Below are 19,883 nucleotides of genomic sequence, written 5' to 3' on the forward strand. Positions count from 1 at the left end.
TAATTAGTTATGATGATAAATGAATAGATTGTGAGAAATAAGGTCAAGGTAAACATTTTTGAATTTAAGAATGATATTAATGATAACACTAAAATATTCAGGGGAATATGAAATACCGTAAAATAATGAAAATAGCAACGAGTAAAAAGTTTTTAATAGTAAATAAAATACGAAAAATGACAATAATTTCAGTGGTGTAAACTTTTAACATAATCCCCGCCCAACCCTTTTGAATTTTTCAAAGGAAAAAAACTACCTGAAGGGATCCTAACCTAACCTAAAATTTCAGTATGTTAGGTTAGGTTAACATTTAAGACCAAATTTCCACACTGTTTTCCGTTTCGGCACATTTACAGCTATATAGGAATTAAATGCAAAGAACCCAAGATCGGTACATACTTCCTGTCATGGAATATCGGACAAACAACACACCAGGAGTCTGGTAAGACTTGCGTATCACGCCGTTGACGGAAGTGTATGGGGTTGAGTCTGAATGTTGGGTTAGGGGGTGAAGACTCAAAATATAGAAATGTGAGCATAAGGAAACGGAAGACGGTTGCCGGTGGACGACTTTTGTATAGTAAGATCTTTATTGTAACAAAAAAAGATATTGAAACAAAAACATCGAATGAATAGGGTATAATTAAAAAGTCCAGAGATTTTGAAACGACACCTACAACGAACATAACCTAACCTGAAAAATTTTTATTTACAATCTCACAATTTATACAAGTCTACAATTCCATCTTACAAGTTTGGAAACTTATCTATTTGATTTTTCGTGCACCAACGTCGCCATTGGTACTCATCTACATGGAAGTATATACGCACTGGTAATCATTTCAATTCTTTGACTATTTTTTCCTTCCTCAGATCCAACTAGGGAACGCGGTAGTAAAATTATTTGACAGTTGACAGTTGACAGAGATCAATAATAACGTGCACTAGCGTGGTTCTAAATAACATTTCCGTTTTATTCTTATTTTTCTAAAGTAGATTATATTTTATACACGTCCACAACTATGTCAATTTTTATTACTAAATAGAATCCTAGAACATTTCTTTATTATTATTTTTTTCACAACCCCTATTTAATGTAACTATGAACAAATATATCCAAGAGGATTTAGCATCTGTGTTATTATTAGTATTTTGTATAATCAAGGTCGTAATTCCAAAAAAAAATTATAATTGCAATTACTATTCACCTTATTTTATAATCAGTTTATTTGAAGTCTTTAAACGAATATAACAAAACAAATTCATTTCCATACAACTAATACTAATTAATTAATATGTCAATTAGAATACATTTAAATTAATTAAATATTCAATAATAAAAATCTCGAAATACAGTAGGTTTAATGTTGATCAGGTAGGCAACCAATTATACCTGTTAGACTGAATAAAAACGTTCTACAAATATATTGTGAAAATATGGTTAGTTGCCTAACTAACGTTGAGTGTAATGTTAGTTGCCCACCATAGAATTCGTTTTATTACAATCATAGAGATATTACCATAGAGTAGGCATGCCTACAAGTGAGAGTGTCTCGCGAATGAAAAGAGAAAGAGAATCATTTATGTATTTCTATCTCTTTCTTTTGTTGCGTACTGCGCATGCGTGTCTCTGATTCAACGGGCAATGGTAAAGTGCGTACACGAAATCTAATCAACGCGCATGCGCCATTAGACAGAGACAGCAATACATAAATTATTCTCTCTCTTTCTATCGGCCAAACGCTCCCACTTGTATGGGCGCCTATAGCATGCCTACTCTATCTGTAATATCTCTATGATTACAATCCGCGAATACGTCAACCAGCGCCATGTTGTTGATTTTATGTTTAAAATATCATCAGTAGCGTAACAATTTCGACTTTTGTAAATTATCACAAATTCGAAATAATAATTTGTTTGTAGTGCGTGGTATAACTAATACATGGTTGAAAGCATTTCAAGTTTAGTGATACTGTATTTAAAATTTTCTATAGTTTATGGTGAATTGTGATTGTTGTACTAATAATTTACGCTTTACGAAATATTTTCTTATTTAATATATACTATACTGGGTTTCCGAAAAATTTTGTTTAGTTTATTATGTGTTGAAGAGATCAATGCGAATAATTATTCAAATTCGTCTACGTTTATTCTCTTTTTTGTAATAATAGTAGAAAGAATAGAAAACCAGTTATACAAACCCATGGCATCCACTTGACATCTTTGATACAGACAAGTGACAGGTAAAAGATTATCTTGACGTCTGTAGTAATTTGTAGTTTTTTTTATCAAATTCCGTGTATAAAGTTAATCCTGTGAGAATGTATTTTCTTTTTGATATTTAACATTTTCTTCCTAATTATTTTTAGGTCCTCAAAAACATTCTGTATTTCTTTTATATAAAACACAGTTTCTTTATTTTAGAGCAATATTCGGTCACGACTTTTTTTACCAAAAAAATATTGCATTGATATTGTATTTAAATTAGGGTACCATTTACATCTAAAGAATTTATTTTGTGTCCTTTTCTTACTGTACCCTTTGGGATACTCAGTGTTCAAGAGCAGATTGTTGAACCTACTCATCGTAGAAATTTCAGAATGTGGAATGGATTTAACTAGTTTGATGTATCGGACTTCACTAATATCTCAATGTCCCGACAGGATTCCTGTTAGTATTTCTATGTTGATACATTCATCATATCTCTGGTTTTAGTTCCCCAGGAGAGTCTTTGTCTGTCTCAACCCCTATAGATTATCCGAGTAATTAGTTTTACCTTCTATATTCTTTTCTGATGAGTTTTCTATTGTTTTGTAGCTAATATCACAGAATTGTTCAGGTCCTATGAAGGGTTTGTCTGTTTGTACTTAAGGGAATCTGTCAGCTTTTTTCTATACCTTGTTCAGGCATCCCCGAACCAGTTGGAGTTTACAGATCTAATGGCTGTGTGACAGGATGGTGATCTCCTAGTCCTTTTCTAAATGGAACTAAACAAATTTTGCAGTTGCTTTCATTTCTGTTTAAAAAATGCTTGTATTACCTAGGCCCTCAGAATGTTTTGGTTCTAGGCCTAGAGATATTATTTCGGCTACACTGTATTTTAAATTACAAATGTGGTAATGACTTTTGCAGTAGTATTAGATAATTTAATATGTCGTGAATTTAGATGATCAGACTTCATAACCTTTAAATAGCATTTGCTTTATAAATTTAGTTTTTCTATTACTCCATCTGTGTACCGATGTCCAGTGTTTTCAAGCGAACGTGCGAGTAGTCACTGCCTTTAAGAAATTTCGTTCACGTCGTTGTTGCCAGATTTTCTTATATTTACTCAATTTCCGTAATAAATTAATTTTCAGTTGCTATTTTTTTAATACTGCGATTTTTTTATGCAAATATGGATTTTTGGATGAAAATTCCATAATTGAGGATTTTGAAATGAATAAAAAATAAATCGTAAGAAGAAAATTTAAATCTCATAAAATAAGGACATTACAAATATTAGAATAAAAACAATATAAAATTATGATTAACATATAGAGGTGATTAAAACTGAGTAATTAGCATTATTAGAATAAGCTAATTAATATAATCTTATTAATATACTAATTAATTAACGATAATAAGTAGCATTTATGTTTTTTTTTTAAATTTTCAACAAAAATATCAAAATCTAGCGATTAAAGTTAATAAATATATTTTTTTCAAATGCACTCAATCAGTCTTCTAAATATATGTTTAACTACTAGTTATAATTAAAGGGGGGCACAATCTTGACTGATTGATCAAGTAATTATTACATTAGAGATCTTTTTCGCTAATAATTTCAAAAGTTATTTCGTTATCCATAAGATATTTCATCAGGGTAGTGTTTTTGAACGCTGCCCCCGGCGTATAAACTCCTCCCCTAAAACAAGTAAATATTCACCAATGAAAATGTGATTTCCAAAAGTTTCCAAAAAACATTTTTTTAAAAAAACTTTCGGCTGAATGGTTGAATACACGGAGAGAATAAGGTCAGGTATTTACACTGCGAAAAATTGTACATTTTAATGACATTTACTAGTATTTTTCGTTGGTTTCCATAATTCATTATTCAAAGTAAATAATATGCTGTTCCAGGTGTCTTTCTAATAAATTTTAAAAAATTAAAGATTTATGACACTAGATATCGTGCTACTTACTGTAATATCTTACAAAAGATTTTTGGTTGGGTTGAAAGCCTGTGAAGCTTGAAAAAAATAAAAAGTAAACACCTGAAATATGAACCTCAAAGTACAAAGTCCTCCTTGAAGGAGCCTTTAAAAATCGATTATGGGACCAATACTCTTTAAAAACCAAGTTAAAGGGCACTTTAATCTAAAGAAACCTTTAGTTAAAGTGACAGTTAGGATGGGATTATGAAACCGGCCGTAAGTTACACATTTTATTGTAGTGTATGTATAAAAAACATTTTTATTGTACTCTATTGCTATTCTAAAAACTGGATATCTCTGAAATTGTACATTTGACAACATTGAAAACAAATATTCCTTTTATGTTTCTGAATTTTAAGCACACACTGTATATATACAATTTAAATGATGTTTTAAGTACAATAAGTTTCAAGTATTCTTTTCTTATTTGAAAAAACAACATTTTTTAATACTAATAATTAACTGTCAGAATAAAAATTATTAGAAAAAAATTAATTAGTGGAAAGTAAACTCACTTTTGTGGCAACTTATCCTTTTCCGTGGCAATCATAAGTGCCGCACCGACTACTCCTGCACAAGTGGTACCGTATCCGGGGTTTTTTCCTTTCAATTGGGCTATCACTTGTTTATTTGGCGGTGTACTATATTCGTCATCCTTATCCTCCAATTTTTCTTTCCAGCCTTCACCGTAAAAAGTTATTTGGAAAAATTGTTTTTCAATTGTTTCTTCAGATGGAGTTTCATCTTTACTGAAGAAACCCAATGTGAATATGTTAGGATACTGAAATAAAAATTTTTAAATACACCGAGAGACAATTTGTGACTATATTAAAAATGATGGGAAAATGTTTTGATATGCCACCTCTTTTGGGAGGGTCTAGATGAAGTCAAAAGTCGGAGCACCTCACTTGAGGGGGGGGGGGGGGGATTTTTTGGACCTTACACGACAGTGAAAAAAAGTACATTTGGGGGCTAAAAAATATCTATAATCACATGGATAAAATTTGAAGGGATTCATGAGGAAAAAATCGAAAGCGAGATGAAAATTTGGTTTTTTCTCGTCCTAGCATAACCTAGTCATTGATGTATGGTGGCACTACTTTCCTCTCATTTAGGTTGGTGAAGGATCTTTCTGATTTGGAGAGCCTATAATTGGATTGAATTCGAAATATTTTCAAGAACCCCTCCCCTTCCTAGCTACAGAGGTGAAAAAAAATTTAACCTCAAAATTTGCGGCCACTTATGCTTCGATAGGTAAGTAAAGTAATTTATACAAATCGATTCAGAAGAATAAAGAAATTTTTGTGGTCATATACAAAATCGTTACAAAAATTGTTCGAAATTTTTTTAAATTTAATTTTTGAAATTTCGAGGATAATTGTGGCAGATGAGGGAAGTTTTACTATAGGCCTATTATGTGACTTGATGTTTCCTATATTTTTATTCTCTTTACCTCATGTATTAAAAAATTGTGTTTTGTTTTTTCATTTTCTTGTTATATTAAAATTAAGGAAAAAATTGTGAAAATTTGAAAATAAACCAAACGAAACATTTTATCTTCTGGCATAATCAAATTTTACTGGGAAACAATCACCATAATACTTTTCAAGCCAATTACAATGCACAGATTTTTGCTTAAATCACTTTTTGAAAAAAGTCATTCACCGTAACAAATTGTATCAATCTATTGAAGGGAATGAGCCTAAACCGTGACCCCATTAAATGGTACTTCAAGGAAAAAAATAAGAAAATGTGATTTTGGTGACTTTTAACCATAAATTCAGAATTTATTGATTGTTAATATTGTTAATTTCTGCTAAACTAATTTGTTCAAATTAAAATAAATTAACTTCTCCCACTTAATCCATTTACATAAAAAATAATACTTACATTGAGTAACCAACGTTTACCAAATTCAAATTTAACCAAAAAGCTCCACAATAAGAAACACAAAACGATTCCGATTACTTCAATAAAATTCCGTACAGTGAAAAACGTATCTACTTGAATCGGTCTTTTAGATTCGTTTTCATACAAATATCTTTGTGTTCTTTTCATAACTGACCGATCGGCTCCAGGAAATGGTAATATCCATCCTTTCACCTTGTCAGAACGATGTGGTAAAGTACTAAAATTAATAGAAACCAAAAATAAAAGTTACAAGTCCCTAAATGATACAAAAAACTTACTTTGATTTAAGTTTAGGCTTGAAACTTGGTAATCTTTTAGAAAACAACTTTTTACGTAATTCAGAAAGTTCAGTGGCATGTTTTAAACCATATACCAAACTATGCCAAGTTCCATAATTAATATTTGGCCCCGAGACTTTACCATCTACCCAAACTTTCAAATAAGTTACAGCACTGTTTAAAACACCATCGAATTTGTCTTGAAGATATACTAATCCATAATCACTGGGAATACAATCAAAACCACAAGCATTCACGATATATATACCTTAAAAAATATCTTTGTCAGCACTAACAAAACATTGTGTCTATTTCTACCTTTTTCCCTAGCAAGCTCATCATACTCCAAAAGTACAGTCTCCATAAACTGAGGTTCACCGGTTACATCAACATAATTAGTACCTGCTGTTACGCAAGCCTTGACAACAGGCATTCCCAAAAATCTATAAGGTCCACAACAGTTTATCACAACTTTAGCTCTTTGTGCCATCTTCAACAAAGAATCATCATCTTTAATATCTGTTATAATAATTGGTATTCCCGACAAATCGGCTTCTAAAATGGAAGATAGTTGGAGAAAAGTCGGATCAATTGAAAATTAAAATACCCTCACCAACTTTTTTCCCCATTTTTTCCAAAACATCTTTTAATTTGTCTTCGGATCGACCCGCTACACCCCAAGTCAGGTTTTTTTCTTTGGAAACTTTAAACACATATGGAACACAATGCAAGCCTGTAAACCCTGTGGCTCCAAGAATCACAAGATCCAAACGAGTAGGATCGGCCATTACTAGATTACGCAAAAATTATATTAAAAAGATTATTTAGAAATCATAATCAGATATAAGATGAACAGAAATCAATTTAAATTGTGCAAAATGAGTCCCGTAAAATATGTTAATGGAGATATTAGTGATAATTGATGTACATACAATAAACAATAACAAGGTTAAGTAAAAAATAATTATTACTTTTAGTGGACAAATATCTCAAATAAATTGTTCTTAAATCTTATTAAATAGTTCAAAGTTCATTCTAGCATTTATATTACAATTTAATATTAATGATATCAATTACATCTACTAATAATAAAATTTCAATTGCGTTCTAGTAATTTCGATTCTATACAAAAATATCTGAATGTTAATTATTCGTAGTAATAAAAATAGTGAAATTTTATATAATATTTAATTCTATTTTTCAAAACTTCTTGGATAACTTAAAGATACAAAAAAGTTAATGTACTACAAAGAAACTTACCTTTTTTTTACTTCACTTTGTATTTCTTTAAATACCGGTGATACAGTACCGGGTATAAGATAATAACACGTCACAACTTTGAACTGTAAACTTTTCAACTTTATTTATATACTCCCTTGAATGTGGCTCCACCAATGGTGCTTTAATGAACTTTGTAATGTCAGAAAAATTTTACACATAAGAAAATATTTAATTTTTTGTGATACGCGTAAATACAAAATGTGATTGAAATATCGGGTGACTTTTCAATATTTACTCTATGAATTTAAATCGTTGTTCTTATATTTGGAGAAATTATGTTTTTTAATGTTTGCATATCCGTGGTCTCGATCTTATATGTACAATATCAGGCAGTTGAATTTTTTGTTTTATACTAGTCGTTTTATCATTTGCATTTTGTGCATAATTAATTATTACTCTCATTTCTAATGAATTGAAATAAATATAATCGCAGGCAACTTAATAAAAAGCTTATAACGATGTAAAACACCTGTCAGATTATATTTGACTAGTCACAGAACGAGTGCAAGACTTAGACCATACAATTACGAAACGACTTTTCGGTAGCTATGATAGGGATTACTCTGATCATGATCTGAATGTTCGGAAACTAATCCATTACCTCTCCTTTAGCAAATGATGTGATTTACTTCAAATTGAGCTGATTCTATGATATGGTGGATTAAATGGAATAACATACTGAAATATCTAACCTAAAATTAACTTGTCATTACAAAAAACTACGGTTGTAGACATTAGCCAAAAAACAAGTCAATCTAACCTCAAACTTTTCAGTCATCTGTCAAATGAGCTGAACTGTTATTTCCGTAAAACAAAGGTTGGTACTGGATCGATGAGGGAAATATCTCCATTCATCATGAATGAAATTAAATGGGGTGTAGAATCAAATGAGCTACACTTAAATGAGTTTAAAGTATCTGAGATTTACTGCAAAAAGAACGCTACTATTATTGGTTTGCTGGCATTTAAATCCTTGTCACTGTAATCGGATTTCTAAAATTATAATTTCGATCCAAAATTAACTAAGAGAATAAAATGTTAGTGGTAAATATTACAAAAATGTAGGATGAATGCGTACGCGCCGGTTTAAAAATCCTTACCTATATCCGAGGATATCTTGAAAGTATTCAGAACACGTTCGGAGCTAGAAATATGTACTCTACGAACAAATGCGCTTTATTTGCACAATTTCAAATTTCGCATGAATTCGATGACAGAACATGTTCAAGATCTCTACGCGAACGAAGCTATAGAATCGTACAAGATCGTTTCGACGTTAGTTCTTTCACTAACTGCAGTCACGAACTCGTCCACTGATGTAGATCGCGAAGCCGGTTCTGCTCAATTATGTCATCAGAACGGGTACAAAAACATTATGATTTTTATATACGGTAAATATTTCTTTACATTGGTTTTTATAACTTGTTTACAGTATTTTTTATAGAATAAATTTATAGGAAAAGTCTAGTAACCGAATTATCGGGAAATCTGTTGAGTATAAATAGGAGTTTGTTTATCAGTTAGTAGTTAGTTTGATGTCATCCCGAACACATTGGGATAGACAAGGACACATTTCTTAAATTAAAACTTAACAATTGGGTTATGTTTGTGTAAAATTATTTTTTAGTTTTGGTAAATGAATCTTTTGGGGTTGGAGAGGAAAATGGATAAAATTACAGAAATAAAATCAAACAATTACTTACAATCAGTTTATTTAGTCGAGTTTTAAAATTAAAACATTATGAAAATACAAACATAAAAAATAATATCACGTAATAGTTGTGGAAACTTCACTTCTTATTCTGAAATATGAACGAAAAGGACAAAACAATATTTGTATCAACTCTAAAAATAAAAACAGAAACGTCCATGCATAAAAACCAAGTCAAAAAAAAGCAGAAATCTGTTCGAATGCCAAAACAATTACTAAGTCTTCTTTTTTTTCTGAAAAAAGAACAAACCAAAATCAAAGAAAAAAACAAAACAAAACCAAATAAGACGATAACAAACGAATAACTCATATGAAAACTATTTATTTTTACCTTTTGTTTGGCATGAGATTCCGATGCAGATCCGCTCAAATTTGAGATTGTCAAATTAGCCTTGGACCTTTCTTGTTCTAAGAGCTTATGCAGCCTTCCAACTTCTTCTGTAAGTTCTTCCTTGACTGTAGTCAACTTTTCCAATTCTAACAAGACTGTCGCTTTGTCTTTCACTACAAATATAACCGATAAAAATTATGTTCCTCCTTAGTTATTCTACTCACTCTCCCCTTGGCTTAACATATTATACAAAATTTTGTTCCTTTCTTTCACAATAGTGATATCTTTCCTGGCTTGTTCCAGATCTTTTTTTAATACCTCATTTTTATCTATTTCCTTTTGAAGTTTTTCCTAATAAAAGAAGTTTGATTTGAGAAATAACTTTTAAATGTTTAACAGTATGACTATGTAAGACATCCTGAATAATTAACTTAGGTTAACATAAAAAAAATACCCAATGAGTTGGACATTTATAAAATGAGCAAATGCCAGAGAATTTGGCCAAAACCTTTTTAAACGCCCAATTTATAATTTTTCAATTATAATATATTTGAGCTTTATAATAAATTTTTCCAATATTAAAATGAAATCTAATAATGAGGAAATGAAAGTTTGCATGCTAAAGGCAGTTTGACATGGTGCAAGACAAAGTACAAGAAACTGCATGCAATTAAATCAATTCCTAACCTCAAATTTTATATAATATTTTGTGTTCGGTTTAAATATGAAGATAAGTAAACTGGTAAAAATTACATCTGTTACTGCCTTGTTTTCGAAGTTTGGTTGGTTGCAATGCCAAAAGTAACTAGATTTCATCCTAAAATTGCAGCTTGCACGGAATCAAAATGGGACCAAATCGATAATATTGCAATTGCAATATCTTGCTTTTGATAAAAAAATATTATGTTTTGCATTGCATCATGTCAAACTACCTTAACAAAGTTGCCCTACAGACTGTAGTTGTTGAAAAAGCTCCATCATACTTTAAACAAGAAATACAAAAGAGGATTCTCAATCATGATGTGTTATGGGTTAGAATTGACAAAATGGTAGAGCTGGGGAAGGATTGACAAGGTGATAGAGCTGTTTAAGCCGATTGTCTAGAATCTAGAATCTCTAGAATCTAATGAGCCACAAATTCCTTCAATAACCCAAAAGTTCAAAAATTTCGTTTCAACCCTCTCAAATTGAACAACCATATATCTGACCTGAGAATGCTGGGAATAAGGAATCTGCATATGATACCTTGAGGCAAGAGATACTGGAATGGTATCTTTAAACAGACCAAGTTATCAAGTGGCTGTAGCACCAATGAAGAAGTATAGTCTAGATGAATAAGAATAATGATAAAGTCCCCTAAACTTGAAGGCTGACCCAAGTTAACATTAAACAAAAATAAATCTGACTTGAGAATGCTCAGAATAAGAAATTAGCAAATAATAGCTTGAGATAAGAGAAATTGGAATGGTATTCTTGAACAGACCAAGACTCTTAAGTCACCGTAGCTCTGGTGAAGAAGTATAGTCTCCAAAAATGGGTTAATGATGCATTTGAATGGGTAAAACATGGTAGAATGGGAATTCGATGTGTAAGAAACATTTGTTATTGATTACTGTAATAAAGCCCAAATAATTTTGACTTGGAAAGCCGCTGTTATTGGAAATTGAGTGTGGACAGGTACACCATATTATTATTTGTGTTCTAATACCCTAAATAAGTAATTTTTTGGCAGTTTTTACATTTGACTGCAAGAAGCACAGGATGTGGAGAAAGACAAGGGAAAAAAATACTGTAGACAAATGAATTAGCAAAGGATCAGAAAGAGTGGAAAATATTCTGACCCTTCAAAGGGTATAAAGAGTTCTAGAAGATATTTGCTAGAGAACTGAAAGAAGAGTCATTTCAATCAAGCAGAAACAACCATAAATAGAGGATAGGAAAGAATGGAATAAATGGATGATAAAATAAGAAAGAACACTAAAATTCCAATATTCAGACGCTTGAAACAGTATAAAGAGTTCTAGAGAAGAATATATTTGCTAGAGAAATGAAAGAAGCATTATTTCAATCAACCAGAAACAACCATAAACAGATTTTTAAGAAGTGTATATACAACTGAAAGAATTTTGTGATGTAAAATTACAGTTTTTTACTTTCCTAAAAAGTTATTCATTTTCACGAAAATTCCTCTTGTATTTCAATCAAAATTCTTTATGTGATTTATGAAATTGAATTTTGACCATTTAGAAATTGAAATTTATCAATAAAATAAGTACCTGACATTGTGCCAGTGAAATAATCTCCTCGATATTATTTGACCGTTCCTTCCTTTTGGCTTCTACTTTTTCCTTTCTGGCTTCTTCTTTGGCTGAATGTAATACTGATTCAAAGAAATCCTGATCGTTTTTGGTCAGCTGATTTACTTTTTCTGATCAAATTTGTAAATTAAGTAATTTATCGATGTTATAATGTTTGTACTAACCTTTCTTTGCTACCGGTTTATCACCTTCTAAAAATTGGTCCAATGTCATCGTTTTTGGTTTCTTTTTCTTCGAGTTTTTATCGTTTCCTTGAGTATCTGGAGGTTCGTTTTTCTTTCGATTTTCATAATCCAATTTTGATTGCAATATTGCACTCTGAAGGTCTTGCTCAAAATTTTCATCGATATATTCGGTGTCTTTTTTCTTCCATTCTTCCCATTGTTTACCTTCATTTTTCACTTTTGCCTTGGATTTTTTAGATGATGAATTTGAAGGTTGCTGTTGCAACAATATAAATAACATTTTTTTTACAAAATATTATGAAAGTATCAACGTACCTGTTTTGAGGAAAGCTTATTAGTATTTACTGGAGCCGATTTCTTGTTGACAACTTTTTTCTTATTAGGTTTGCTTTGTGCCGGTATGAAATCATCATCTTCAATTTTTAAGCAAGAAAATCGAGATGGAACTATATTATCCATTATCAAATAGAACACTGGTTACGAAATATAGCTAAACATATATTACAGAAATTGTAATAATACAATTAGGTCTTTTATTAAAAATTTGTGAATTTCCCTTTTTTTAACCTATTTTGACGCTTTTTTATATAACCTTTCTGACAGACTGTCAATATTCTACTTAAAATTTTACCGGTGCTGTATCAGTTTCTGGCTTTTTTATGTTTTGACGTTTTTCAACCAATCATAATAAATTAATTTAAATACACCATCCTGACATCTACAATCCAAAATATAAAACAATCAGAAATGTATAGAAAATGTCAATTGTTTGAGGCTTCAACGAATAGATGTCGTTAACGTGAACATTGTAGAGGTAAATGTTATTTTCGGGAAATTTAGGGTTATTTAAATGAAAAAAAAATTTTTCTAATTGAAAGTGTTTCTGGTATTATTATATATTTGAATGAATGTGTATGTTATGTGTACAGATTTATTCTATTTTATTTTTATTTTCCACTTTATCGTCTTACATACGGCGTTGTGATCAAGAGATGGTGTCAAATTGTGTTACCCTAATAATAATACTTTATTATTTCTATTAATAAAAATAGTTGATATATAACGTAATTATATTGAAAAATTATAATAGTTGTAAAAATGCTTCATGTCAAAAATTTCATCTATGCCCTACTCCACGGTCTTGTAACCGCGCTCTATCCACGTCCATCTCTAGCATCTCTAGATAGCAGCGCCGCGCCATGGCTATTTCAAACACTTAGAATCCGGACAAGAGATATAAGCCGTTATATTTGGGCTTTGTTTCAAGACCTGTATGTAAGACCGTGTCTAAGAGGTTTAAGTGATGTTAAAGAAGAGCTGTCGCAGTCGCTGGATAAAACGCAAATGTCCCTGATTAAGTATTTTCCGATGATTTTGATTCTGAACTATCTGTTTGTTAAGTTAGACTGAATAATTTGAAGTAAGATGGAAGGATTTTGAAAAGTAGGCCACACCTTATCAAAGACCAAATTTATATCAAGGGCAATAATTGTTTTGATCGAGGGATTTGTCGACAGCATGTACATTTCTGTGGCATTGCCGGTTGGTAGAGTGCGAACGATAAAAACTAAATTGGTGAAGCGAAATTTCATTTAGAACGGGGCTCAATCTGTCTAAATATTAATATATTTTATATACTGATATATTTTGAGTTGTTTGCGCCATTATTCAAGTCTAAATATAGCATTAAATAAATAGGTTAGTTCTACGATAACTTTTTGAGAATTTTTCGTTTTATTGATTAGGTATTAGCGATTTGCTTAGGAGTGGACATCTCTATCAGTTATTCAGTATCTTTAATTCATTAATTAACATCTTCACGCCGCTGCTTTTGTTCCTTTGTGGGCAAACGCGACAACCATCTTGCGCACACCTTTCTCATGTCCAAACCCAACTCCTAGTTCACGCACTTTCAGTCGACGATCATCCAGTGGATTTTCTTCAGCATTTCTGTTGATAACTGAAAAGCAGTCTCGCCCAGAGTAGAATGTAGTTCAGCTTTTATATTAGTTGGGCTGAGGCCTGGTTTTTTAGCGCATAACGAAGGACAATTTTTTCCACGGTTGCAAATTAATTGAAAACCTCCACTATTGATGGGTGCCAAACAAATACTAAACAACGTGGCGTCTTCAAACTGTGTACTTTCTAATCCAGTGGTATTTTTCAAGCAAATACCGCCATCTCTAATTCAGAACGGGTACTTCTGGGACATTTAAAATAGAAACCCAAACTTCATTCCTTTAGATTTGTTCGAGTGATGTCTAAAAAATTGTTCGAAAAAATGATAAACTTTGAAAGGCTTAATCTCGGAAACCATTGGGTCTACAGAGAAAGTACTAGTATCAAATTATAGCAAATTTAGTCTACTTTAAAAAAGTTTTTTCAAAAAATAGTCCTTAACTGTTATAATCGGCAAAATTTGAAAGAAAATAATTTTTTAGCGATTTTTCATGAACTTTATGGGTGGAAACCTGATAGTTTTTCTCAACTTTCTCACAAATAATGAATGAAATATCTTTCTCTTAGGAAAAAACGCTTAGCCAGTATATTTTTTCCTAATTTATTCTATTATGGATATTAACAAAAATTTTCTAATACAACATATACCGTGGCAATTATGGACAAATGTGTTGGTAGACTGATCGTATATTCCTCTCGGAACTTTAATCGTATTACTCTATAAATCATCTGCGCCAAATTAATTTTTGAAAATGCAGCAAATTTTGTATAGTCGTTTTATCAAAATATCAATTAAATAAAATCAATTCGCGCATTCACATTTGATATAATCCCATTATTTTCGAAATTCTCTCATTTCGCTGCGTTTAAAGTGTTTTTGTATGTTTGACTGTTTGAGTGGAAATAATTGTTTATTTTTAAAACTCTATTCTGCAAATTGATTCAGTAGAATTCATTCAATGTGATTTGATTTGTAATTTATAATACCCAAATAGTGGATTTACACTGCTCTAACTTATAATAAGTTTGATTATAAAACAAAATTCATAGACAAACTACATGATGATTAATATTTTAAATATTGAGTCGTGTGACTGACACATAGATGGCGCTGCCATTGTTCAAAACCATATGACGTGTATGAAGTACCAACTTTCAAAAAACTATGTGTAAAATTTTATGAAATTTCAATTATTCGGAAAAAAGTAACAGCCATTTAAAATACAGTACAAGCTCAGTAATGGCTTCAAAAGTGTTATCCGGACTCTGCTCCATCAAAAAGAACCATTTGTTTGTGTGCTGGGTTTAAACGTGGTTGTTCAGACATCGATGATGGTGAACGTTGTGGTCGTCCAATTTAGATGGTTACTGCAGAAAACGCAAAAAAGTCCACAAATTGGTTATATCTAATCGTAAATTGAAAATGTTTGAGATAGCCGAGGCAGTAAAGATATCAGAAGGCAGTGTGTTTACAATTATGGATGAACATTTGAACATGAGAAAGTTTTTTCAAAGTTGGTGGCGCGTTTACTTACGGTCGATGATTTAGAGCAGTGTTTGGCCATGTTTACACGTAATAAATGAGATTTTTTGCATCGATATGTGACAATGGATAAAACATGGATCCATTACTTCACTTCGGAACCAAAACGATCATCATCGGAGTGGATTGCAGCCGATGAACCACGTCGGAAGTGTCCAAAGGCGCAACATTCATATATGAAAGTTAGGGCTTCAGTATTTTGGGATTCGCGTGGAATATTCTTCATCAACTATCTCCAAAAAGGAAAGACCATCAATAGCGAATACTACATAGAGTTGTTGGATCGTTTGAATGCAAAAATCAAGTAAAAACGGCCTCATATGTCGAAGTTTTACCAAGACAACGCACCGATTCACAAGTCGATGGCAACGATGGTTCAATTGAACGAATTACACTTCGAATTGCTTTCTCATCCACCATATAATCCAGATCTGGCCCCCAGTGACTACTGGCTGTTTACTGAAATTCCGTTCAAATGAAGAAGCCTTCTACAATCACGGCATCGAGATAATAGAGAAGCGTTGGAATTGTTGTATTGTTCTCGAAGGAGATTATATTTATGAATAAAATTGATTTTTGGCAAAAAATGTGTTTTTCTTAGTTACTCACACGACTTATTTATGTAGGTGTTCGTGACATTGTGAAGAAAAAACCGAATTACAGAACTTTGTAGTTAAAGTTTACAGAGGTGAAGCTATTTTTGACAGGAGGGATCTCCTTGTTTAGAGCTTGATGATGCTATTACCAAGTGGTTTTTGCAAAAAAGATTGAAAAAGGTTCCAGTATCGGGTAGCCCAAAAGTTTCACTAGTAGTTGAAACATGAAAGAAATTTATTGGCATCTTCTGGATGGCTCAAAAAATGTCATAGAGTACTAGGGAAAAACTTGAGTGCTGCTGAAGTAGCTATCGTAAAATTTTGCATTGATTTTAAGAATCTTATAAACGAGCACGACATGATAAACTAATGAACTATGCACTAGACACTACTACACTACACTATCCACTAATTCTTAACTATTCACTAATTTACATAATTTATTTTAATTCAGTTTAATTTTTACTATTTCTTTTCATTCACTATGACATCAGATTATTTACTTACTCCCTCTCTGATAAACAAACGCCTATTTATACAAAAATATGATATCCCGATAATTCAATTACAGAAAACGAACAAACAAATAAAAAGGCCTTCCTAGAAATAGATTCTATAAAAACAAATCGTCTTTGTATATAAAAACATGTAAGTAAACGTTTTTTTGAGAACTGCAACATTCGCTCTTCGAAAGTACCCGGCGCGTCCACCAAATTTGAGATTCTATTAATATAAAAGAACAGAACCGGCTGCAAGGTCCATGTCGTCGACGATTTGAGATGTTTTTACGAACGATCGAACTTTTAGTACACCACCATCTGAAAGGTGGTGTCTGAGAGACTATTATTGTAGGGTGCTAGGACAAAAAAAAATGATTTCTTGAAAAATACGTAATTTTCAAAAGTTTCTTTGAGAATTGCAACATTTGTTCTTCGAAAGTACCCGGCGCGTCCACCAAATTTGAGATTCTATTAATATAAAAGAACAGAACCGGCTGCAAGGTCCATGTCGTCGACGATTTGAGATGTTTTTACGAACGATGGAACTTTTAGTACACCACCATCTAAAAGGTGGTGTCTGAGAGACTATTATTGTAGGGTGCTAGGACAAAAAAAATGATTTCTTGAAAAATACGTAATTTTCAAACGTTTCTTTGAGAATTGCAACATTCGCTCTTCAAAAGTACCCGGCGCGTCCACCAAATTTGAGATTCTATTGATATAAAAGAACAGAACCGGCTGCAAGGTCCATGTCGTCGACGATTTGAGATGTTTTTACGAACGATGGAACTTTTAGTACACCACCATCTAAAAGGTGGTGTCTGAGAGACTATTATTGTAGGGTGCTAGGACAAAAAAAATGATTTCTTGAAAAATACGTAATTTTCAAAAGTTTCTTTGAGAATTGCAACATTTGTTCTTCGAAAGTACCCGGCGCGTCCACCAAATTTGAGATTCTATTAATATAAAAGAACAGAACCGGCTGCAAGGTCCATGTCGTCGACGATTTGAGATGTTTTTACGAACGATGGAACTTTTAGTACACCACCATCTAAAAGGTGGTGTCTGAGAGACTATTATTGTAGGGTGCTAGGACAAAAAAAATGATTTCTTGAAAAATACGTAATTTTCAAACGTTTCTTTGAGAATTGCAACATTCGCTCTTCAAAAGTACCCGGCGCGTCCACCAAATTTGAGATTCTATTGATATAAAAGAACAGAACCGGCTGCAAGGTCCATGTCGTCGACGATTTGAGATGTTTTTACGAACGATGGAACTTTTAGTACACCACCATCTAAAAGGTGGTGTCTGAGAGACTATTATTGTAGGGTGCTAGGACAAAAAAAATGATTTCTTGAAAAATACGTAATTTTCAAAAGTTTCTTTGAGAATTGCAACATTTGCTCTTCGAAAGTACCCGACGCGTCCACCAAATTTGAGATTCTATTAATATAAAAGAACAGAACCGGCTGCAAGGTCCATGTCGTCGACGATTTGAGATGTTTTTACGAACGATCGAACTTTTAGTACACCACCATCTGAAAGGTGATGTCTGAGAGACTATTATTGTAGGGTGCTAGGACAAAAAATCGATTTCTTGAAAAATACGTAATTTTCAATAGAAACTGATAAAGGACTGGTGCAAAATGAATGAATTTATGATGGAAACGTCACGAATATGAAAGAATACTGTTCGTGGCAAATTTTTCAAGGCCCTGTTTCCGTTAGCATTGTACTCTTGTTCGTTTTCTGAAACTTCAGAGGCACTGTCATGTTCGGATTGCAAATACTCTTCTAGGATTTCGTCTATATCATCTTCGGCTTCATCAAACCACTGCATCACGGTTTTTATCATCGGGAAACACCATTTTGAACAGAACGGATCCAGAATACACTAGATTGTATGCCAGACGTCACCTTTCCAGTTAAGGGTTGAACATCATTTCCTCAACTTTCTTCTTGTTATTGTCGTTAACTCAGGTAGGTGATTACTCGCATGAGGCAAGCAGGAGGAATAGCAGGAGGAATGTCTTTTCCAAACGCAGATCAAGGGGGAAGTCCTCCTAAATCCTGATTAATTAACTTGGTTTTTGGTTCAAAGTCGATGAGGGTTTGAGGTTTACAGTAAAAATTGTGTAAAATTCTTCATTATGCTGTCCAAAAAACTTATATTTTGTGGGTAAAATGGGGAGGGCTCGTCCTAATACTAATGACCCCCCTTTATCAAGACCTTGGATCCGCCCTTGGTCTTTCCCTATCTCACGTGTGTAAGAAGAAGTTGACTTGTTTCTGTGCATAGTGACGTTGCTGGATTCGGGAGTTTTCTAAACCGTCCTTGGCCGAACAGATTTTGTGGAGAAATCCACTTGAAAACCGTTGTATCTAAATATGTATTTCCAATTATTATTAAAACATTTTGTATAAATAATTCACCGATGAATAATTGTTGCATGCGGCGGTCGCATCTATCAAACAAACATAAAAAAAAAATTGGTAAAACCGCGTACACGTTTCATTAATGTTTTTTTTTTTCGGTAAAAACGAAAAGGAAAAGGAATAAAAAGGCTCTGAAAACGAACCGATCCTATTAATACTTTGAAATGAGACTTTAATGGCAAACATACATTTTTCATTTCCTAGATACGCGCGCGTTTGGATCACAGCAAGCGTTAGAGCATCGTATATGGAGGCGAATATAGAGCTCTCGTTGGTGGTGCACAATTGACAAATCCTTATTGTGCTCGCCAGTTAAGGGAAAAAGGAGGGTGGTGGTTCGGATGTTAAAAATCATCCCCCGAAGGGGTTGATGGGACTTTATTGAAATCAACCGAGCTCCGGCTCTATTTGCATATTTTATCGTGCTTAAATTCGAGAAAATTTCAAGAATAAAAAGTATTTTGATGAATAAAAAATATTTATTGAGTGATTATTTTTTTTTTCTAAGGAAAAATTAGAATACGCCGTCTTTCACGTCCTCACACACTCATACTAGATTTATCTAACTTATACAGAGTGCTCCGGGACTTGGTGCAAAAAAAATCGGGAGTTGGTAGAATGATTTGACTTGAGGAAA

At 32.4% G+C, this 19,883-nt stretch overlaps 2 protein-coding genes across 2 annotated transcripts; both read right to left on the bottom strand.

Annotated features, from left to right (window-relative positions):
- Positions 1–3,450: 3,450 nt before the first annotated feature.
- LOC130448428 (saccharopine dehydrogenase-like oxidoreductase) lies at positions 3,451–7,772 on the bottom strand. The gene is made up of 7 exons (XM_056785806.1): positions 7,646–7,772; positions 6,999–7,175; positions 6,704–6,940; positions 6,386–6,653; positions 6,087–6,324; positions 4,712–4,977; positions 3,451–3,907 (listed from the first exon to the last, which is right to left on the bottom strand). The coding sequence occupies exons 2-7, from the start codon at positions 7,171–7,173 to the stop codon at positions 3,802–3,804; spliced, it is 1,290 nt and encodes a 429-aa protein (XP_056641784.1). The 5' UTR covers positions 7,174–7,175; positions 7,646–7,772; the 3' UTR covers positions 3,451–3,801.
- A 1,588-nt stretch (positions 7,773–9,360) lies between these two features.
- Positions 9,361–12,861, bottom strand: LOC130448429 (G kinase-anchoring protein 1-like). The gene is made up of 6 exons (XM_056785807.1): positions 12,527–12,861; positions 12,191–12,467; positions 11,985–12,136; positions 9,933–10,059; positions 9,709–9,881; positions 9,361–9,610 (listed from the first exon to the last, which is right to left on the bottom strand). The coding sequence occupies exons 1-6, from the start codon at positions 12,668–12,670 to the stop codon at positions 9,593–9,595; spliced, it is 891 nt and encodes a 296-aa protein (XP_056641785.1). The 5' UTR covers positions 12,671–12,861; the 3' UTR covers positions 9,361–9,592.
- Positions 12,862–19,883: the final 7,022 nt, after the last annotated feature.

This window comes from Diorhabda sublineata, chromosome 8 (assembly GCF_026230105.1).
Source record: "Diorhabda sublineata isolate icDioSubl1.1 chromosome 8, icDioSubl1.1, whole genome shotgun sequence".
Classification (NCBI taxonomy): domain Eukaryota; kingdom Metazoa; phylum Arthropoda; class Insecta; order Coleoptera; family Chrysomelidae; genus Diorhabda; species Diorhabda sublineata.